The 15,131-nt window shown below is 43.3% G+C and overlaps 2 protein-coding genes across 2 annotated transcripts; one reads left to right on the top strand and one right to left on the bottom strand.

Annotated features, from left to right (window-relative positions):
* The first annotated feature begins 3,855 nt into the window (after positions 1 to 3,855).
* LOC128745185 (uncharacterized) lies at positions 3,856 to 5,463 on the top strand. The gene is made up of 2 exons (XM_053842203.1): positions 3,856 to 3,989; positions 4,071 to 5,463. The coding sequence occupies exons 1-2, from the start codon at positions 3,980 to 3,982 to the stop codon at positions 5,348 to 5,350; spliced, it is 1,290 nt and encodes a 429-aa protein (XP_053698178.1). The 5' UTR covers positions 3,856 to 3,979; the 3' UTR covers positions 5,351 to 5,463.
* Positions 5,464 to 7,691: 2,228 nt separating this feature from the next.
* On the bottom strand, positions 7,692 to 11,423 carry LOC128735639 (GTP-binding protein SAR1). Its single transcript, XM_053830126.1, has 6 exons — positions 11,242 to 11,423; positions 9,175 to 9,312; positions 8,991 to 9,110; positions 8,862 to 8,927; positions 8,569 to 8,804; positions 7,692 to 8,503 (listed from the first exon to the last, which is right to left on the bottom strand). Exons 2-6 carry the CDS (start codon positions 9,215 to 9,217, stop codon positions 8,387 to 8,389), a joined length of 582 nt encoding a protein of 193 aa, XP_053686101.1. The 5' UTR covers positions 9,218 to 9,312; positions 11,242 to 11,423; the 3' UTR covers positions 7,692 to 8,386.
* Between the last annotated feature and the right edge of the window lie 3,708 nt (positions 11,424 to 15,131).

Raw genomic sequence — 15,131 nt, 5'->3', positions numbered from 1 at the left:
TAGTTTTCAAGTTTTTCCGGTTTTGGTGTTTTGTCTTTTGTGTTCGACAACGAAGACTGAAGTTTCCAGAGCTGCCAGCCAGATTTAAAAAAATATATATTGATGTCTGGCTATACAATTTCTATCTACAGTACCGCCCCGCTAATCCGACAAATTTATAGCCGGATTAGCGAATTTTGACTCGATAATCCGACAGTCAAACTGACGTCAGCGTGAGTTTGAAATGTGGTTTTGTTTTACATCCATACGTAAACAACTCCGGAAATTTTTGAAGATATTTGTCGTAAGTACGCAATAACTATGTTTTATACTCAGTAATGCTCAATTTCGTCAACAAAATACTTTGAAACTCGAAATCGTGTCGAAATAAGTGCAAGCACATCAGTCTATTAAGAATAGCAATGAAAATATTTTGGCCATAGCAAACGTGAACGTAGTTAGAAGCAGCACCATGTACCATTTCCATTTAGTTAGAAAGAGTGCCATTCTGACGCCAAACGAAGGTAGTGTTCGATTGAAAGAAGTCAAGTTCAATACTTTTTAATTCGGAATTTTCCGGATTAGCGAGATCCGGACTATTGAGTCGTCGGATTATTGGGTGTCGGATTAGCGGGGGGATACTGTACAAGATTTGAAGAACATCGGTTTTATTTATAAAGGCCCCAATGGATGTTCGAACCTGAGAGAGATTCGCGGATAGGAAAAATCCAACGTCAAATACAGCCAATAATATCTGTCACAAAATGCAGCCAGTCGTTATTGTTGGTAGATAAAGGAAAAGTATTGGTAATGTATGCAAATTTTTCGATGGAGTTTTTTTTTCGAGAGAAATTGGAAATAATTTTTTAAAACTTCTTTTTATTGAAAAACTTATTATTTATTTAATTCAACATACTTCGACTATCAAATCGTCTGTACAAAGCAATGCACCGGATCATTGTCAGGATCTGGAAGGAAGAACAAATGCCGGAGGAGTGGTTGAATGGCCTGATTTGCCCAATTTTTAAAAAGGGACATCGACTGGAGTGTAAAAACTATCGAGGAATTACATTGTTCAATTCTGCCTACAAGGTGCTTTCCCGTATCCTGTTCTGCAGACTGAGCGGAGTTAGCGGAGTCCTTCGTCGGCGAGTTCCAAGCTGGTTGTTGTGAGGGTCGCTCCACGACGGATCAGATGTTTACCTTGCGCCTGTTGCTAGACAAGTTCCGGGGGTACAACTTGCAGACACACCATCTGTTTGTGGACTTTAAAGCGGCGTACGATTCAGTTAAACGAAATGAGCTGTGGCAAATAATGCTAGAACATGGTTTTCCGACGAAACTAGTTACGCTGATTCGTGCGACGCTGGACGGATCCAAATCATGCGTTAAAATAGCGGGACCTCAGCTGCTTTCGTGACGTTGGATGGACTGAAGCAAGGGGATACTCTCTCTAACCTGCTATTCAACATTGCCTTGGAAGGTGCATTACGAAGAGCAAACGTGAAAAGAAATGGAACTATTATCACGAAATCTCACATGCTTCTTGGTTTTGCGGATGACGTCGATATCATCGGAATCTACTGTAGAGCAGTGGAAGACTTCTTCAGGCCTTTTAATAGGGAAGCGGAGAGATTGGGACTTACCATTGACACCGCCAAAACAATGCACATGTTTGCTGGTAGGGAACGTGGGAGCCCGGGTGGTGTTGATGCCGAGATGGAGTTAGATGGGAAACGATATGAAGTAGTGGAGGAGTTTATATACCATGGTACACTCGTGACATGATGTGACAACGATGTAAGCCGCGAAGTGAGACGACGAGTTGCCGCTGCAAAATTGGGCTTTCTACGGATTACGTAGCCAGCTGACGTCCCGTAGTTTGCAAATTCGCATAAAACTGGCGCTCTACACAACATTAATCCTCCCGGTGGCCCTTTACGGACACGAACCATGGACGCTAAAGGAAGCTGACCGGCAAGTGCTTGGGGGTTTTGAGCGCGAAATTCTGCGATCTATCCAGCTTTTTACGCGCTATAATGGAGGACGCTATAAATTGTGTTCGTAGTATGCGTACAATCTTTTTGACAACTCTGCTTACATCAAAACTGGGCACTCTTCTCCTGTACGGCAGTGTCGCTCTTACTTCCGTATACGCAAAAGTAGGAGAGCAATAGATCATTACACGAGAGCTCCTAACCACACTTTTTTGACAGCACTTGGTGGTTTGTTTACATGGTGTTAAATTTTGAATTGAGTCTTCTATCTTTGTCCGGCAGATGATGGTAGAAATTTATAGTTTTTATTTAAGAGAAGGTGCCTTACATGCATTTTACAGAAACTGATGCAGTAATCCTTCACGAAATTTCAAATCGAAACTGCTGGATGTGACAAAAACATGTAAACAAACCACCAAGTGGTGGCATTTAACGGCAAAATGACGTCATCGCAAAATGATCTATTGCTATTTAATGTGGTTTTAACCAATTGCTCATTCACCAAAAAAATGATCTAGTTTTGTTTACATTTCGCACATTTTTGCTCTCCTTCTTTGGCGTAAACGAAAGAAAGAGCACGGTAGTGTTGCAAGAGAAAAGTGCCAGATTTGATGTATGCAGAGTTGTCAAAAAAAATTGTTCGCATATTACGAACACAATTTATCCAGCTTTTTACGCGCTATAATGGTGGCAGCTATAAATTGTGTTCGTAATATGCGAACAATCCTTTTGACAACTCTGCATACATCAAATCTGGCACTCTTCTCTTGCAACACTACCGTGCTCTTTCTTTCATTTGCGCCAAAGAAGAAGAGCAAAACTGTGCGAAATGTAAACAAAACTATTGCTCTCCTTCTTTTGCGTAAACGAAAGAAAGAGCAACACTGCCGTTCAGGAGAAGAGTGCCCAGTTTTGATGTATGCAGTTGTCAAAAAGATTGTTCGTATATTACGAACTCAATTTATAGCGTCCGCCATTATAGTGCGTAAAAAGCTGTATAGCGGCCACCATTATAGCGCGTAAAAAGCTGGATACCTGGTGGCAAAATGGAAAATGTAGTGTGGCGCCGACGCAAGAATCACGAGCTGTACCAAGTATACAAATATGCTGATATAGTGAAGGTAGTGCAGTGAAATATTCCACCACGCACACATATAAAGATTTCTGACATTAGCTGGGGCCCTCGTTGAGGCTGATTGCAGTAGGAATAATATCAACAACATCAAATTTCAAACTCCCGCATCCTCTCCTCCACTCTTTGCTCCCCTCTCACTCCTACATAAACGAGCCTCACCTAATGTCATTCTCGTTAGTGATGAAACCGCAAATTACTTCATGTGGCATGCTGCGGTGGACTGGACACGTGGCCAGAATGCCCGATGAAAGAGTAGCCAAAACTATTTTCAGCAGAGAACCAGGAAGAGGCCGTTCCGAGGCAGATCCCGCACCCGGTGTGTGTGAGTGTGTGCCGTCGAAGACGATGCACGTTCAGCTGGTGTTCGTGGGGATATGATAACGGCAGCCCAGGACCAACGGTACTGGAGGACCATAATTCGTTCGGCGTAGGATCGGTGACGGACCGTTGCCACTAAAGTAAAGTAAGCAAGATCGAACCATCCGTGGTCGAACAAGTTGACTGAGTTGGTGATAATAGACTCACTCAACATGTTCGCCTGCTGGGATCGGTGCTCGTTTCAAACGACCCGGCCAATGACATAAACATTAAAATGTTTAGTAAATAAATTTAAGCACTTTGTCAGGAATCCAGGAAAATTACAAATAAAACAAAACTGGCAGCTCTGGTCAAAAAGCGGCTGTTTCGTTCAAACTTCGAAGTTTTTGTTGTTGTTTTATGGATGGCTAATCTAAAATCATTTTGCTGCCCGTCGTTCAAAATAGGTGTACTGCCGATAGTATAGATTAGTTTTCTTATCAGTTTTGCGTTTCGAGTAGAGTAGTATTCCCATTGTGACCTATACAATCAACTTTTCATCATATCCATAATGAATTCAGGTGAGCTTTTAGTCTACCCTCAAATTTTGAACACTTCGCACAAAACTTTCACTTTTTTTCATAATCATAAATATTGTTCAGCTCGAACTCGAGGTGATGGTATGGAAACAGAGCCTTTGTCAGCAACTAATTTGACACCGCAAAGCAAAGCTTCGTGCAGCAGTAATGAGATTAAGCTGCCAACCGATTTGGACTTGCATCGTTTGTTACCTCACTCCGGTGCGAATCCGGTCTATCGACCAACTGAATTGGCTACAACCGGAAGTACCTCACTGGCTCCAATAGTACCGAAGGGCGCTATTTTCAATTTGGTGCCAAAATTGGTTTCAAACATCAACAGAACCGGCAGTAATTTACGAAGCAAGGAACCTCGTTTTGTCCCGTTCGAACCCTATAAGGGAGCTGTCAACCCGATTATACCATACAAAAACAACGAAAACCGAATAAAAATAAGTGATCGCAACAACCTCGACTTGAACGTACTCGTATCGCAAATGTCCACAATCACTAACAAAGAGCTGAAAGGAGACAGCACAAAAGAGGAGCTCAATGCTGATAAGCAGAAGTATGAAAAACAGATTGAAGATTTGAAAAAGGAGCGAGATTACTATCAGGGTCAGCTCAAATTTCAAGCGCAGGTAAACTCTGAATTGAAGAACCTGTTAGTGGCTGCGGTTGGTGAGGATTTACAAACAAAAGTCAATGTTCTAACCGAAGACAAACTACACTTGGCACGTAAGTTGTTAAACTCTGCGGAAAATCTTTCCTCACACACAGAACAAATTGAGTTCCTAGCCGGCCAGAGTGAGGTATGGCGAAGCAAGTTCCTCGCCAGTAGCCTAATGGTCGAAGAATTGGCTCGCTGGAAAACTAGTCTGCTACAGAAAAACTCTTTACTACTAACTTCCAATAAGGAACTGCTAGAGGTAACCTGTAAGCTGCGCGAAATGCAGAGCGATATTCTACGAAATCTAAAATTTCTGGCAAATCAGAAAGATGTTGCTCTGAAATCGTCCAACGTGCTAGAGCTGACGGCGGAAAGCGTCAACATTTCCGAACAATTAGTGCTAGCCCATCCGGCGCTGGGAATGCCGGAAGCGCTCGACTTCACGGGGCTGGACCCGCTCTGTGCGGCAGAAAAATTGGCCATCCAGGCGCTGCAGCATTCGAACGAACCGCTGATGAGCACTGACGAAGCGTTTCGTGCGATTGTCGGACAAGCATTTCCTGCGATTCCCTCGATGAAACCGTACGTTAATCGATTGGAATCGGCCGCAAGTCAGCAGCAGCAGCAGTTACAAGCTGAAGGATTTGAACTGGTGGAAGCGGACGCGATCGATGGAACCGCCGCTATCGAATGAACAGCCCATTACCGATTTGAAATATGGACGAATTTTTATCATTATGAAAGGCAACTTGTTTGGACTAGCAATAAAAGCAATATCCTGTAAGAAAAGGCGCGTGACATTCTTATCAGATGAGAATACATTTTTAAAAATACATTAAATCTGAGTATGAAATAAGTGTAAAGAAAGTCCCTGTGATGCTCTTTTCCTTGCTTCTTCAGTCCATTGTTGAGTTTTATATGTTTGAAAGTTTGTATGATTGAATTATTAATAACTATATATAATAACTATTAATAATAGGAATTAAAATTTTAACGAATAATTCGCAAAAGACTCGGAAAAAGGGATATGACATACGACTACGTAGAGTATTGCTATTATTAGGAATATGAATTTTGATTATGATTATTTTTCGATGTGTCGCAGCTGAAAATTGTGAAATATTACAAGCAATATCTGAGCGCGAATCAGCATGGATTCCTCTATGGACGATCCACGACCACCAATACTGCGCACATCGTCGACATGTCTGCAATGACGCAAAGCGCCATCATACATACCAACCTGTCAGCCGCCTTCGATAGGCTCAGCTACTTAATCGAAATCGCTGAGCTTAAAAAACTTGGGATAAGCGGAGCTCTCCTGTGTTGGTTCCGTTCGTATCTAGCTGGTCGCCAGCTAAAGATTACCATCGGCGATGGCAGATCCGATACAGACAGTGCTACTTCAGGTATCTCGGACCGCAGGGCAGTCATCTCGGACCGCACACATGCGTACTCGATTTCAATGACGTGAACCTTGTTCTCAAAGGATCGCAATTATCATATGCCAATGATTTAAAAACATTCTTCCGTCTCCGCTCAACTGAAAACTGCCTCGCACTCCAACACCCGCTTGATACCTTCCCCAATTGATGACCAAAAACAGAATGATTGCAAATTTTCCAAGTTCTCTGTAATATCCTAACGAAAAAAAGATGTTATTTTCAGCTACACGTTTCTACAGAGCGGGTCAATCAGATTAATGCTCTAGGTGTAATTCTTGATCAAAGTTAACATTCAGAGCGCATATCTCGTACATCGTCAACAAATCCTCCAGGACACTGCGCTGGGATTCTATTCAGCTTCAGGATTGCCAAGACATTCACGGACGTCTCTACTGCAGTGGCGACTCGTCCGCATGTTCAACCTGTTCATAGGACAGGCAACAAAATTCAGCCCGACCAAATTGTTTTCATCGCTCGTACATGATTTCGTTTGCACCGACGCATATGCAATACGAATAAGTAGGTAAATTATTAGTTTAGTTTACGAAGCAAACCGATAGATGAGCAAACCGTTCAACACGACGTTTGAACGTTGCTTTAGAGATTAGCACCAGGAACAATGTGTTGGTACGAAGGGGATTTGAAAATAGAGCGCGGTTGGCACGCATTATTCGCAAACTTTTCTCATTAACTCGTTCATCTTTAGCATTGAACAACTTACGCATATTGCTTGTGGTGTGGTGTGGGCTTATGCGTGCATCGCAGTAAGGTGGTTATTCTTGAATTTGGTTCAATAGGTAAATTGAACGAAAACTTTTCGGTTCGTAGTTAAAATTCGGAGACGAATTTGCTGGTAAAGTACGTTCACGTAGCGCTTGCTATGTTGCGTATACGGAGTATTGCGTATTTTTACTGCCGCTACTCGCATAACAGTTCCATCTCCATAGAAACCGGAACTGCAATGCGAATTGCGGCTGTATATACACGAAATACACCGTTTACGCAACATACCAAGCGCTACGTGAACACCCCTAATGTTTGATTTATGATTAAAATATAGAAATGCGATAATAAAAAGGCTGCGTATTAATTTGTATTTTTCGCTGGTTGAACAGGTAAGTTAAACCCCCACGAGTCGCCACTGCTCTACTGCTTAAAAGAATTAAACTGGTCTCTGGTCCGATGGACTCCGGAGTACTGTTATGTGGTCTGGAATGCGAACTACCCTAATAGAACTGAACGAAACGAATCCGTCCAGCGCCACTTCCTGCGTTTTACTCTTCGTCGGTTGCCCTGACGAAATCCTTACCATTTACCGAACTACGAAAACCGACGTCAGCTAATCCACCTGAATACTCTTTCCGCACGGAGGGATGTTCTAATGCATTATTAGTCGCGGATACTCTGCCGCATACCCCCACAAATTCATTAAATCCCTCCGAAATTTTACTATACTGAGGATATCACACCACCGTTCGAACTACAGCAAGTACGGAACCCTCCAGCGGCCTCCAAAGGCCTTTTGAGTCCCATCCATGATCGCATTTGAACATTCGGATAAGTAATTACTTTCCAACTAAAAATCTTAGATGTAATTTTTTATATCTAAAAACCTGGAGATTTTGCTGATCGGTAGATACATTTATAATCCGTCTGATTTTCCTGCTTTTTATTTTAGAAACGGGACCGTATGCTAGAAACGGGTATGATGATTTCACTACCGCTTTTCCAAACTGGAATCGCGTCTTTTTGTCTTTTCTATATGAAAGATTGGAAGTTAACTAAATGCTGAGTTTATTCTGCAGAGACAAGCCTATAACCAACAACTAAGCCGAAAAAACGCAACATAAATGGAAACAGAAATTAAACAGTTTTAACCAGCGGATGATCATTTTTGATAGGCTTCGATAATTCTAAATTGTCCGTCGGTTCCCATAATCTAATCAACGTAGACATAAGACAACATAGCGCAGAACTTGTTTCACCGTTTATCTCGTAGATGTGTGAATTTTTTAAATATATGTATAGCCACTGCATTTCAGCATAGTGCTCAATTGGTTTTTTACTATTTTTTTTATTGAATATCACGCGCCCCAGAATACTTGTTTACCCCATCGCCCGAAAGTCCCTTAATCTTCCTAAATTCTGTGTGAGTGTGTCTTGGTGCACCACATGATGCATGTACGCTGCACTTCAAGATAGTTGTTGCTGTTGTTGATGCTGATGTTGCTATTGTTCAATCGCTTCCCTCTCAACCAAGCGTAAACGCCCGTTGCACTCCGCCATTAGTCAATGTACTGAGCTAACCAACGGAAACCCTCTCCGTAACCTTGCCGCTTTAGTACAGAACACATAAACAACTCAAGAGGACGCCCAGGCAGCTCATTACGAGGTACTTTGCCCTATTTCAGTCAAACAATGGGAAACACTTATATTAAACAAATAACAGCTAACTACATCACCTTACCTTGCCGGTCGTAAGTTGATACAGTGCAAAGTGGTTCCTCAGCTCGTCTTCGCTAGCCGCACCCGGTTTGTCGATCTTGTTGCCAAGAATCAGTACCGGACAGTTTGACAAGGCCTCGTCAGTTAGCAGCGAGTCCAGTTCGTTCTTACTTTCGGTAAAACGGCTGCGGTCCCAAGCGTCGATCAAGAAGACGATTGCGTCAACTGCCGGGAAATAGTCCTTCCACACGCGGCGCGCTGCAAATGCAAGCGATTAGAACGTGCTTTTTTCCCATACCAACGGGACGGTCTTACCTTGCGTGTGTCCACCCAAATCGAATGTGGTGAATCGCATATTACCGATCGAAAGTTCTTCGGATGCTTTGAAATTAGAGATAGAATATAAGTTTCATATGAAATTTTGTAAAGCAACGGCATATTTACTGGGATGTAACGTGGGCACATGCTGTGCCAATCGGTCGTCCTTCAGCATGTGCAGCAGGGTTGTTTTACCGGCATTGTCTAAACCGAGGAACAGCAGCTTCCCAGACTTTTTCCAGAGGCCTAATAGGATTATGTTCAGATTATATTTCAGCCTAAGATTGCTATGCATGGCAGGAAAACTCACCCAAGTAGCCAAGCACTCCGGTAAACCAGTCCCAGATGAACATGCTGACTGCGTTTTGACTTTTCCTGAACGCTTAAGAAAACGAATGGCAGACGATGGACGCTTTGACGATATTGAGCGCAGAGAACCGTGTAGTATCTGAGCAGTAAACAGAGTAAACATAGCGACGACTGTTAGTGTTAGTAAATGATGCTACTGAGTTTGTAGTTGACATAAATAGAATTTCTAGGTCTCAGGAGCGCGTTGTTGTTATTAGGATTGTTTTGGTGCTGCGCCACGCAGCATCGCATCGAAAAGTTGAATCAAAAGGGGTAGTGCGAATTTGAAATATGTATTATCATCATTTTATTTTCACATACAATGGTAGGAACTTGAACAGTACCATTTTAAAAACGTAATACAGTATTAATGACGTAGTGATTGGCGAATACGTGGCAATAAAATGGTGATTGGTGAAGTAATCAAACAATAAAAAAGAGTGACTTGTGTCAATAACGTCAAATTAAAAAGACCAATGTCAGCTTCAAATAAATCCCTCCTTGTGGATTATGCTTGATGAATATGATAAGCGATCGAAAGCCAAGTACGAGACACCAGTATTTTAGTCCCCTAAAAAACTACCAGTAACGGTAGTTGACAGTACTTAACGACAGCGATTGGGATTATGAATCAACATTTCCACTCCCAACTTACGAGGGTCTACATACAGAAAAATCTCTTTATGCAACTAGGCCAGAGGTTAAACGAACCGTTTGGAAATGTTCTCGTTTTTACTGCATTTGTTCTTACTGATGTATGAAATCGCAAAGATAAAGGCGTGATCTCAACCAGCTTGAACCTTTTCCAATCATTTTTCTCTTAAACACTGGTCACAGTTGCAAAAACATTCTATTGATGACTAATAGCTGCTAATGAAATTGTAAATTTAAACTTGTTAAGTCTGAAATAGTTTAAACAACAAAACAACATAAAGCATTAATCAAACTAAATAAAAAAATAATTAAGTTTTAAAAAATCTTGGCAGTAAGGTGATTACCAAGGTGTAGCCTTTTTTGTTGTGCCTTCTGTCAGGCTTAGGCCACGGTCGCTGACGGCTCGTCTCGCCAAGATATAGGTTTAATCGGTTTAATCAGATTACTTTTAAACATTTCTCGATTTGAAAGTTTTTTGCATTAAAAGGCTATTAAATGTATTTTGATTTAATTCAGCAGAAGTTCCAAAAATTGTTTCCATCCGATCAAAATTTATACGCAGTAGGTATTACCTTTTTGTAAGGAAAATCCAGGTCAACAAAGAAAGAACCTACTCATTCTGTTTTGTTTGTAAATCATTAGAGATAACAGAAACAGTGAAACGTAAAAAATCTTTACGGAAACCGTTGTGCAAGACAAAGAGCTATCCCATTTAAAACACGCTAGTTAACATGAAAATTAAGATCGAACCCTTAGAGATATATTTCTTAAAAGATCACAGGTTCCTTCCGAGTTTAATTTATGCAAAATTTACGTCCACCTTAGCGGTTACACCGCTACAGTTAGGATGCGCAAATCATTTTGTTCGAAGCATTAATTTATTATTCTGTTCTTCATACGTGTATGCACGAAAATCGGTGCCAGCGCAAAAATAAGCAACTCATTTTGAAACTTGAATCGTAATTATTCGTCCGTCTGCTGCTCGATAAGATTCGCACACACAAAGAGGATCAGCAGAGACACAGGCACAGGACAGGACGGGCTCATCAACGCACACACAAACCTGTGCTGGCTGTGACGCTGTCGAACCTTGAATCCAAAGGCCATGTCGATCACGGACATCAAGGGTTTATCTTGCGCAAAGCAGGTATCGCACAATACCCTTTGACCCAGAGCCACGAAACGCCAGTTGGCTAGGAATGACATTGCCAAAGACTCCACGTTACAAAAATATGTAATCACGATGAAAAAACTTCTCACGAAAGCGAAACCACCACTACAGGCACTGGTTTAGTGCATCAATCGTTTCGCGTAACAGAACGAATGAAATTTACAGTCGATTTTTGGCACATTTTAATTGAAAACTTCAACATACCTAGCGTGAAATGAAGTCCGCGGAAGCTGATTCAACTCGGAAGAAACAAAACTTTCACTAGAACGCTAGACAACACGGAACTTTGCTGAAATATTTTTCACCCCAAACCGATGATGATGGAGACGGACACTTTTCTTTGCTCTTTTTTGACTATGCGACTATGCCTATGCGTGATATGAACTTGTTGGCCGACCGTCGATCTCGATGGCAGAGGTTTTTCTCGTTGCGTGCTCATTTATCTCCCGTTCTCACGAACTTTTGACATTTACGGGAGAGAATTCGGTACACGCGCAAGAGAACGCTTGACGTGGAAGTCACGTAGAAAGTGCTGCCCTCACGTGTTGGGTAAAGTGAAACATGCAGCTGACGAGGGGTGTAGCTTTTCACTATTTGAGTTAACTTAGGGAAGTTGTATATATTACGTAATGCAGACTTCGAGGGTTGTTTTTGCCCGTCTCCGGTTGGATCTTCAATCCAGCTTTTTGCGAGCCATAATGGCGGACGTGTTCGTAATATTTGAACAGCACTTTTGACAATTCCCTAATACATCGCACGTTTTCTTTCCGTGCATTCCTTTAGTTCTACCGTGAACGCACGGAAAGAAAACGTGCGATGTATTAGGGAAATGTCAAAAATGCTGTTCAAATATTACGAACACGTCCGCCATTATGGCTCGTAAAAAGCTGGATAAACATTTGCACGGTGCCTAACCACAACTCTGGTTTGAAATTTTTACTGTGGTTTGTTTTGATTCTCTTTGTAACCTAAATTTATTGTTAGTGGGTTTATTATTAGTAATTCGAACCCTAGTTCGTACCACTTGTTTGTAAAAACCGGAAATGCCCGACTTTTCCAAGGCAGAAAAATGTTAGCAGTTTTGCACAAGATATCCCAGATAACCATTAAGCATTAGTATAAGCAGTAAATCAATCGTTTATCAGCATCTCTGGCTTTTTATACTGCAAGTTGCTGTTTATCAGCTTTTTGACTGCATAACTGTTGTAAATTGGCATCCGAAATTCTATTTAAATTCTTGTCGGTAACTAGTTGCAAATAAGCATTGTCAGCACTATGAGAGGGCTAGCAGTGAAGTAGCCGCATATTTTGCCAAAATAGCATTCAAGTAGCATTTAAGGCAACTTAAATGTTTATTGGCTTGCATTTAAATTGCAATGGAAATGCTTATTGGTAACCTGGGTCACGTTGGTCAATGCCGCCTACAAGGTGCTCTTCTAGATTTTGTCGCGTGGACTATCCCCGGGCTTTATGGGAGCCCGTGCTAGTACGAAACAAATTTTCCTCCAGAAATGTCGAGTGTACAATGTGCCGACGTGTCATATTTTCGTAGATTTCAAAGCAGCATACGATACAGTTGAACGCGAAAAGCCATGGCAGATATTGCACGAGTACTGTCTTCTGGACAAACTGACACGGCTGATCAAAGCTACCCTGGAGCGAGTGATGTGCTACGTGCGCGTTTCGGGGACACTCTCGAGTCCTTTCGAATCGCGCAGTGGGTTGCGGCAAGGGAATGGACTGTCCTGTTAGTTATTCAATATCGCTACTAAAGGTGTGATCCGGCGAGCGAGACCTAATCTTCGCAGACAACCAAGATATCATTACTAGAAACCTTGGGACGGCGGAAGCAATCTACGCCAGACTAAAAACGCTAGGAAGCAAGGAGGATAGGGTTACAAATCAATGCGTCGAAAACCAAATATACGGTAGTAAGAGGCACCAGAGAAAGCAACGGACGGAGACTATTAATAGTCAATTGACGGCGATAAACTGAAAGTGGTTCATGAGTTCGTATATTTGGAATCTCTGGTCACCGCCAACAATAATACGAGTAAGAAGATCTAACGACGCATTCAAGCTGGAAATCGAGCCTACTTTTCACTCCGCAAGACGCTTCGATCAAGGTGCATACGCCGCCGCACAGAGCTGACGATATACAAAATGTTAATCAGACTGATAGACCTCTACGGACTTGAGACAGTAACTTTGCTTACGGTCGATCTGGCACTTGCCGTATTTCAACGAAAGGTTTTGCGGACTATTTTTGGCGGAGTACAAACGGAAAGCGGAAAATTGCGGAGGCGTATGAATGACGAGCTACAGGCATTGCTTGGAGAGATTTCCATCGTACACTTGGTGAAAGTTGGGAGATGACGTTGGGTCGGCCACGTCGCAAGGATACCGGACGACTGTGCAGTGAAATCCGTTCTTTTCAAGAACCCCGCCGGCACCAGGAATAAAGGGACCCAACACGCTAGATGGCTGGACCAGGTCGAAGCCGACTTGCGGATGTCGAGACGCGCACATGAACGAGTACATTAGAGAGGAATTCTTGATATGGCAAGCCCTGCTCTCGGCGTTTTTTTATATTTTTTATGCAGGGAGAAAATCTTCATAGACAGCACCTTCACGGTGCCGAATAGAATTCGCAAGGTGCCAACATGCGCCTACCTACTAAAAACTCTCCTGCTGCCCATTTCTGAACCCCTCCCGGAACTACCGTTAGGTTTTACTTCAGGAGGGAGGACGTGCCTTAGCACTCCGACTTATCCGTTGCGTGCGTTGGTTCACACAACACCCTTGTCACTTTATACCGCCACTATCCTTCACCTAGGCCTGGGTTGCCCAATCAGTTCATTATTGACCCTAGCTAAACTATGTCAGGCCCTGTCGTTGCAAACGTTCTAGCCGTTGCAACTCCCTTATCACATCCGTTGCCGCCCTATCGACGCTGTTCAGCACACATTCTCTGCACGATGTTATCGGCGTTGCTGTCTTCCGCAAGCATCACCCGCAGAGTAGCCGCGAAACGCGGGCAGTAAAACACCACATGCTCCGCCGTTTCCTCGGCTACCGTGCAAACGGTGCCCGCCCACGCGTGTGTAGATACTTCTTAAAGCATCCATGTCCCGACAGAAACTGGGTAAGGAAAAAGTTTACCTCCCCATGTCTTCTACTGATCCAGGACGAGATGTTCTGGATCAGCCTATGGGTCCACCTACCGTGATCGGTGCGATCCCATTGCGCCTGCCAACGCCTAATAGAGTCCAGCCTAGCTCTATCCCTAGCGCCCCTCACGTTCCTCTGCCTATGGCACTCAATGTCCTCACGTAGAAGTATGCATATGGGAATCATGGCTGCAATAATATGGTACGGTAGCCGCACGCAACGCGCAATGCTAACAGCCTAAACACCTTGTTCAGACATGCCTGATTGCGCTTACTCTCCAAAGTCGGGGCCCATGCCGGTGCACCATACCGTAGCACCGACATGGCAACGCTGGCCATCAGGCGTCTCTTACTGCTGCTAGGACCATAGCCGTTCGGCATAATCTTGGACAGCGCAGTAACCGCCGTTGACGTTTTACCCGGTGAAGTTCAGCCTGTTGTCTGCCATAACACCCAGGTACTTCACACTTCGTTTGGAGACAATCATCTGTCCTCCAACGATTATTTTGGCATCTAAGCCCGACTTACGGTTACTGATCATCCCCGCTTCCGTCTTGTGGTGGGCCAATCGTCGATTGACGCCCGCCATCCAACCCTCTATTATGCTTATGGAGTCCGATGCCAGCATTTCCACCTCCTCTAGAAACTCGCCTACCACTGTAAGGACGATATCATCGGCGAAGCCATCAGTGATCTCGACCCCAGCGGGTAGTTCGAGCCACACCACCCCATCGTACATGGCATTCCAGAGCGTGGGGACGAGAATTGAGCCCTGTGGAACACCCGCCGTCACTTTGTACTTCTTCGTCCCATGCGCCGTGTCGTACACTAGCGTCCGGTTCTCGAAGTAACTTTTAAGCAACCTGCAAATTGGCCTGTACGACGAGGGATCACCAGCTGGTTTCCGCGGCTTCGGCAGCAGTA

This window comes from Sabethes cyaneus, chromosome 1 (genome assembly GCF_943734655.1).
Source record: "Sabethes cyaneus chromosome 1, idSabCyanKW18_F2, whole genome shotgun sequence".
In the NCBI taxonomy this organism is placed as follows: Eukaryota; Metazoa; Arthropoda; class Insecta; order Diptera; family Culicidae; genus Sabethes; species Sabethes cyaneus.
Note: the sequence above shows the minus strand (reverse complement) of the source record. Positions and strands in the feature narration are given on the sequence as shown.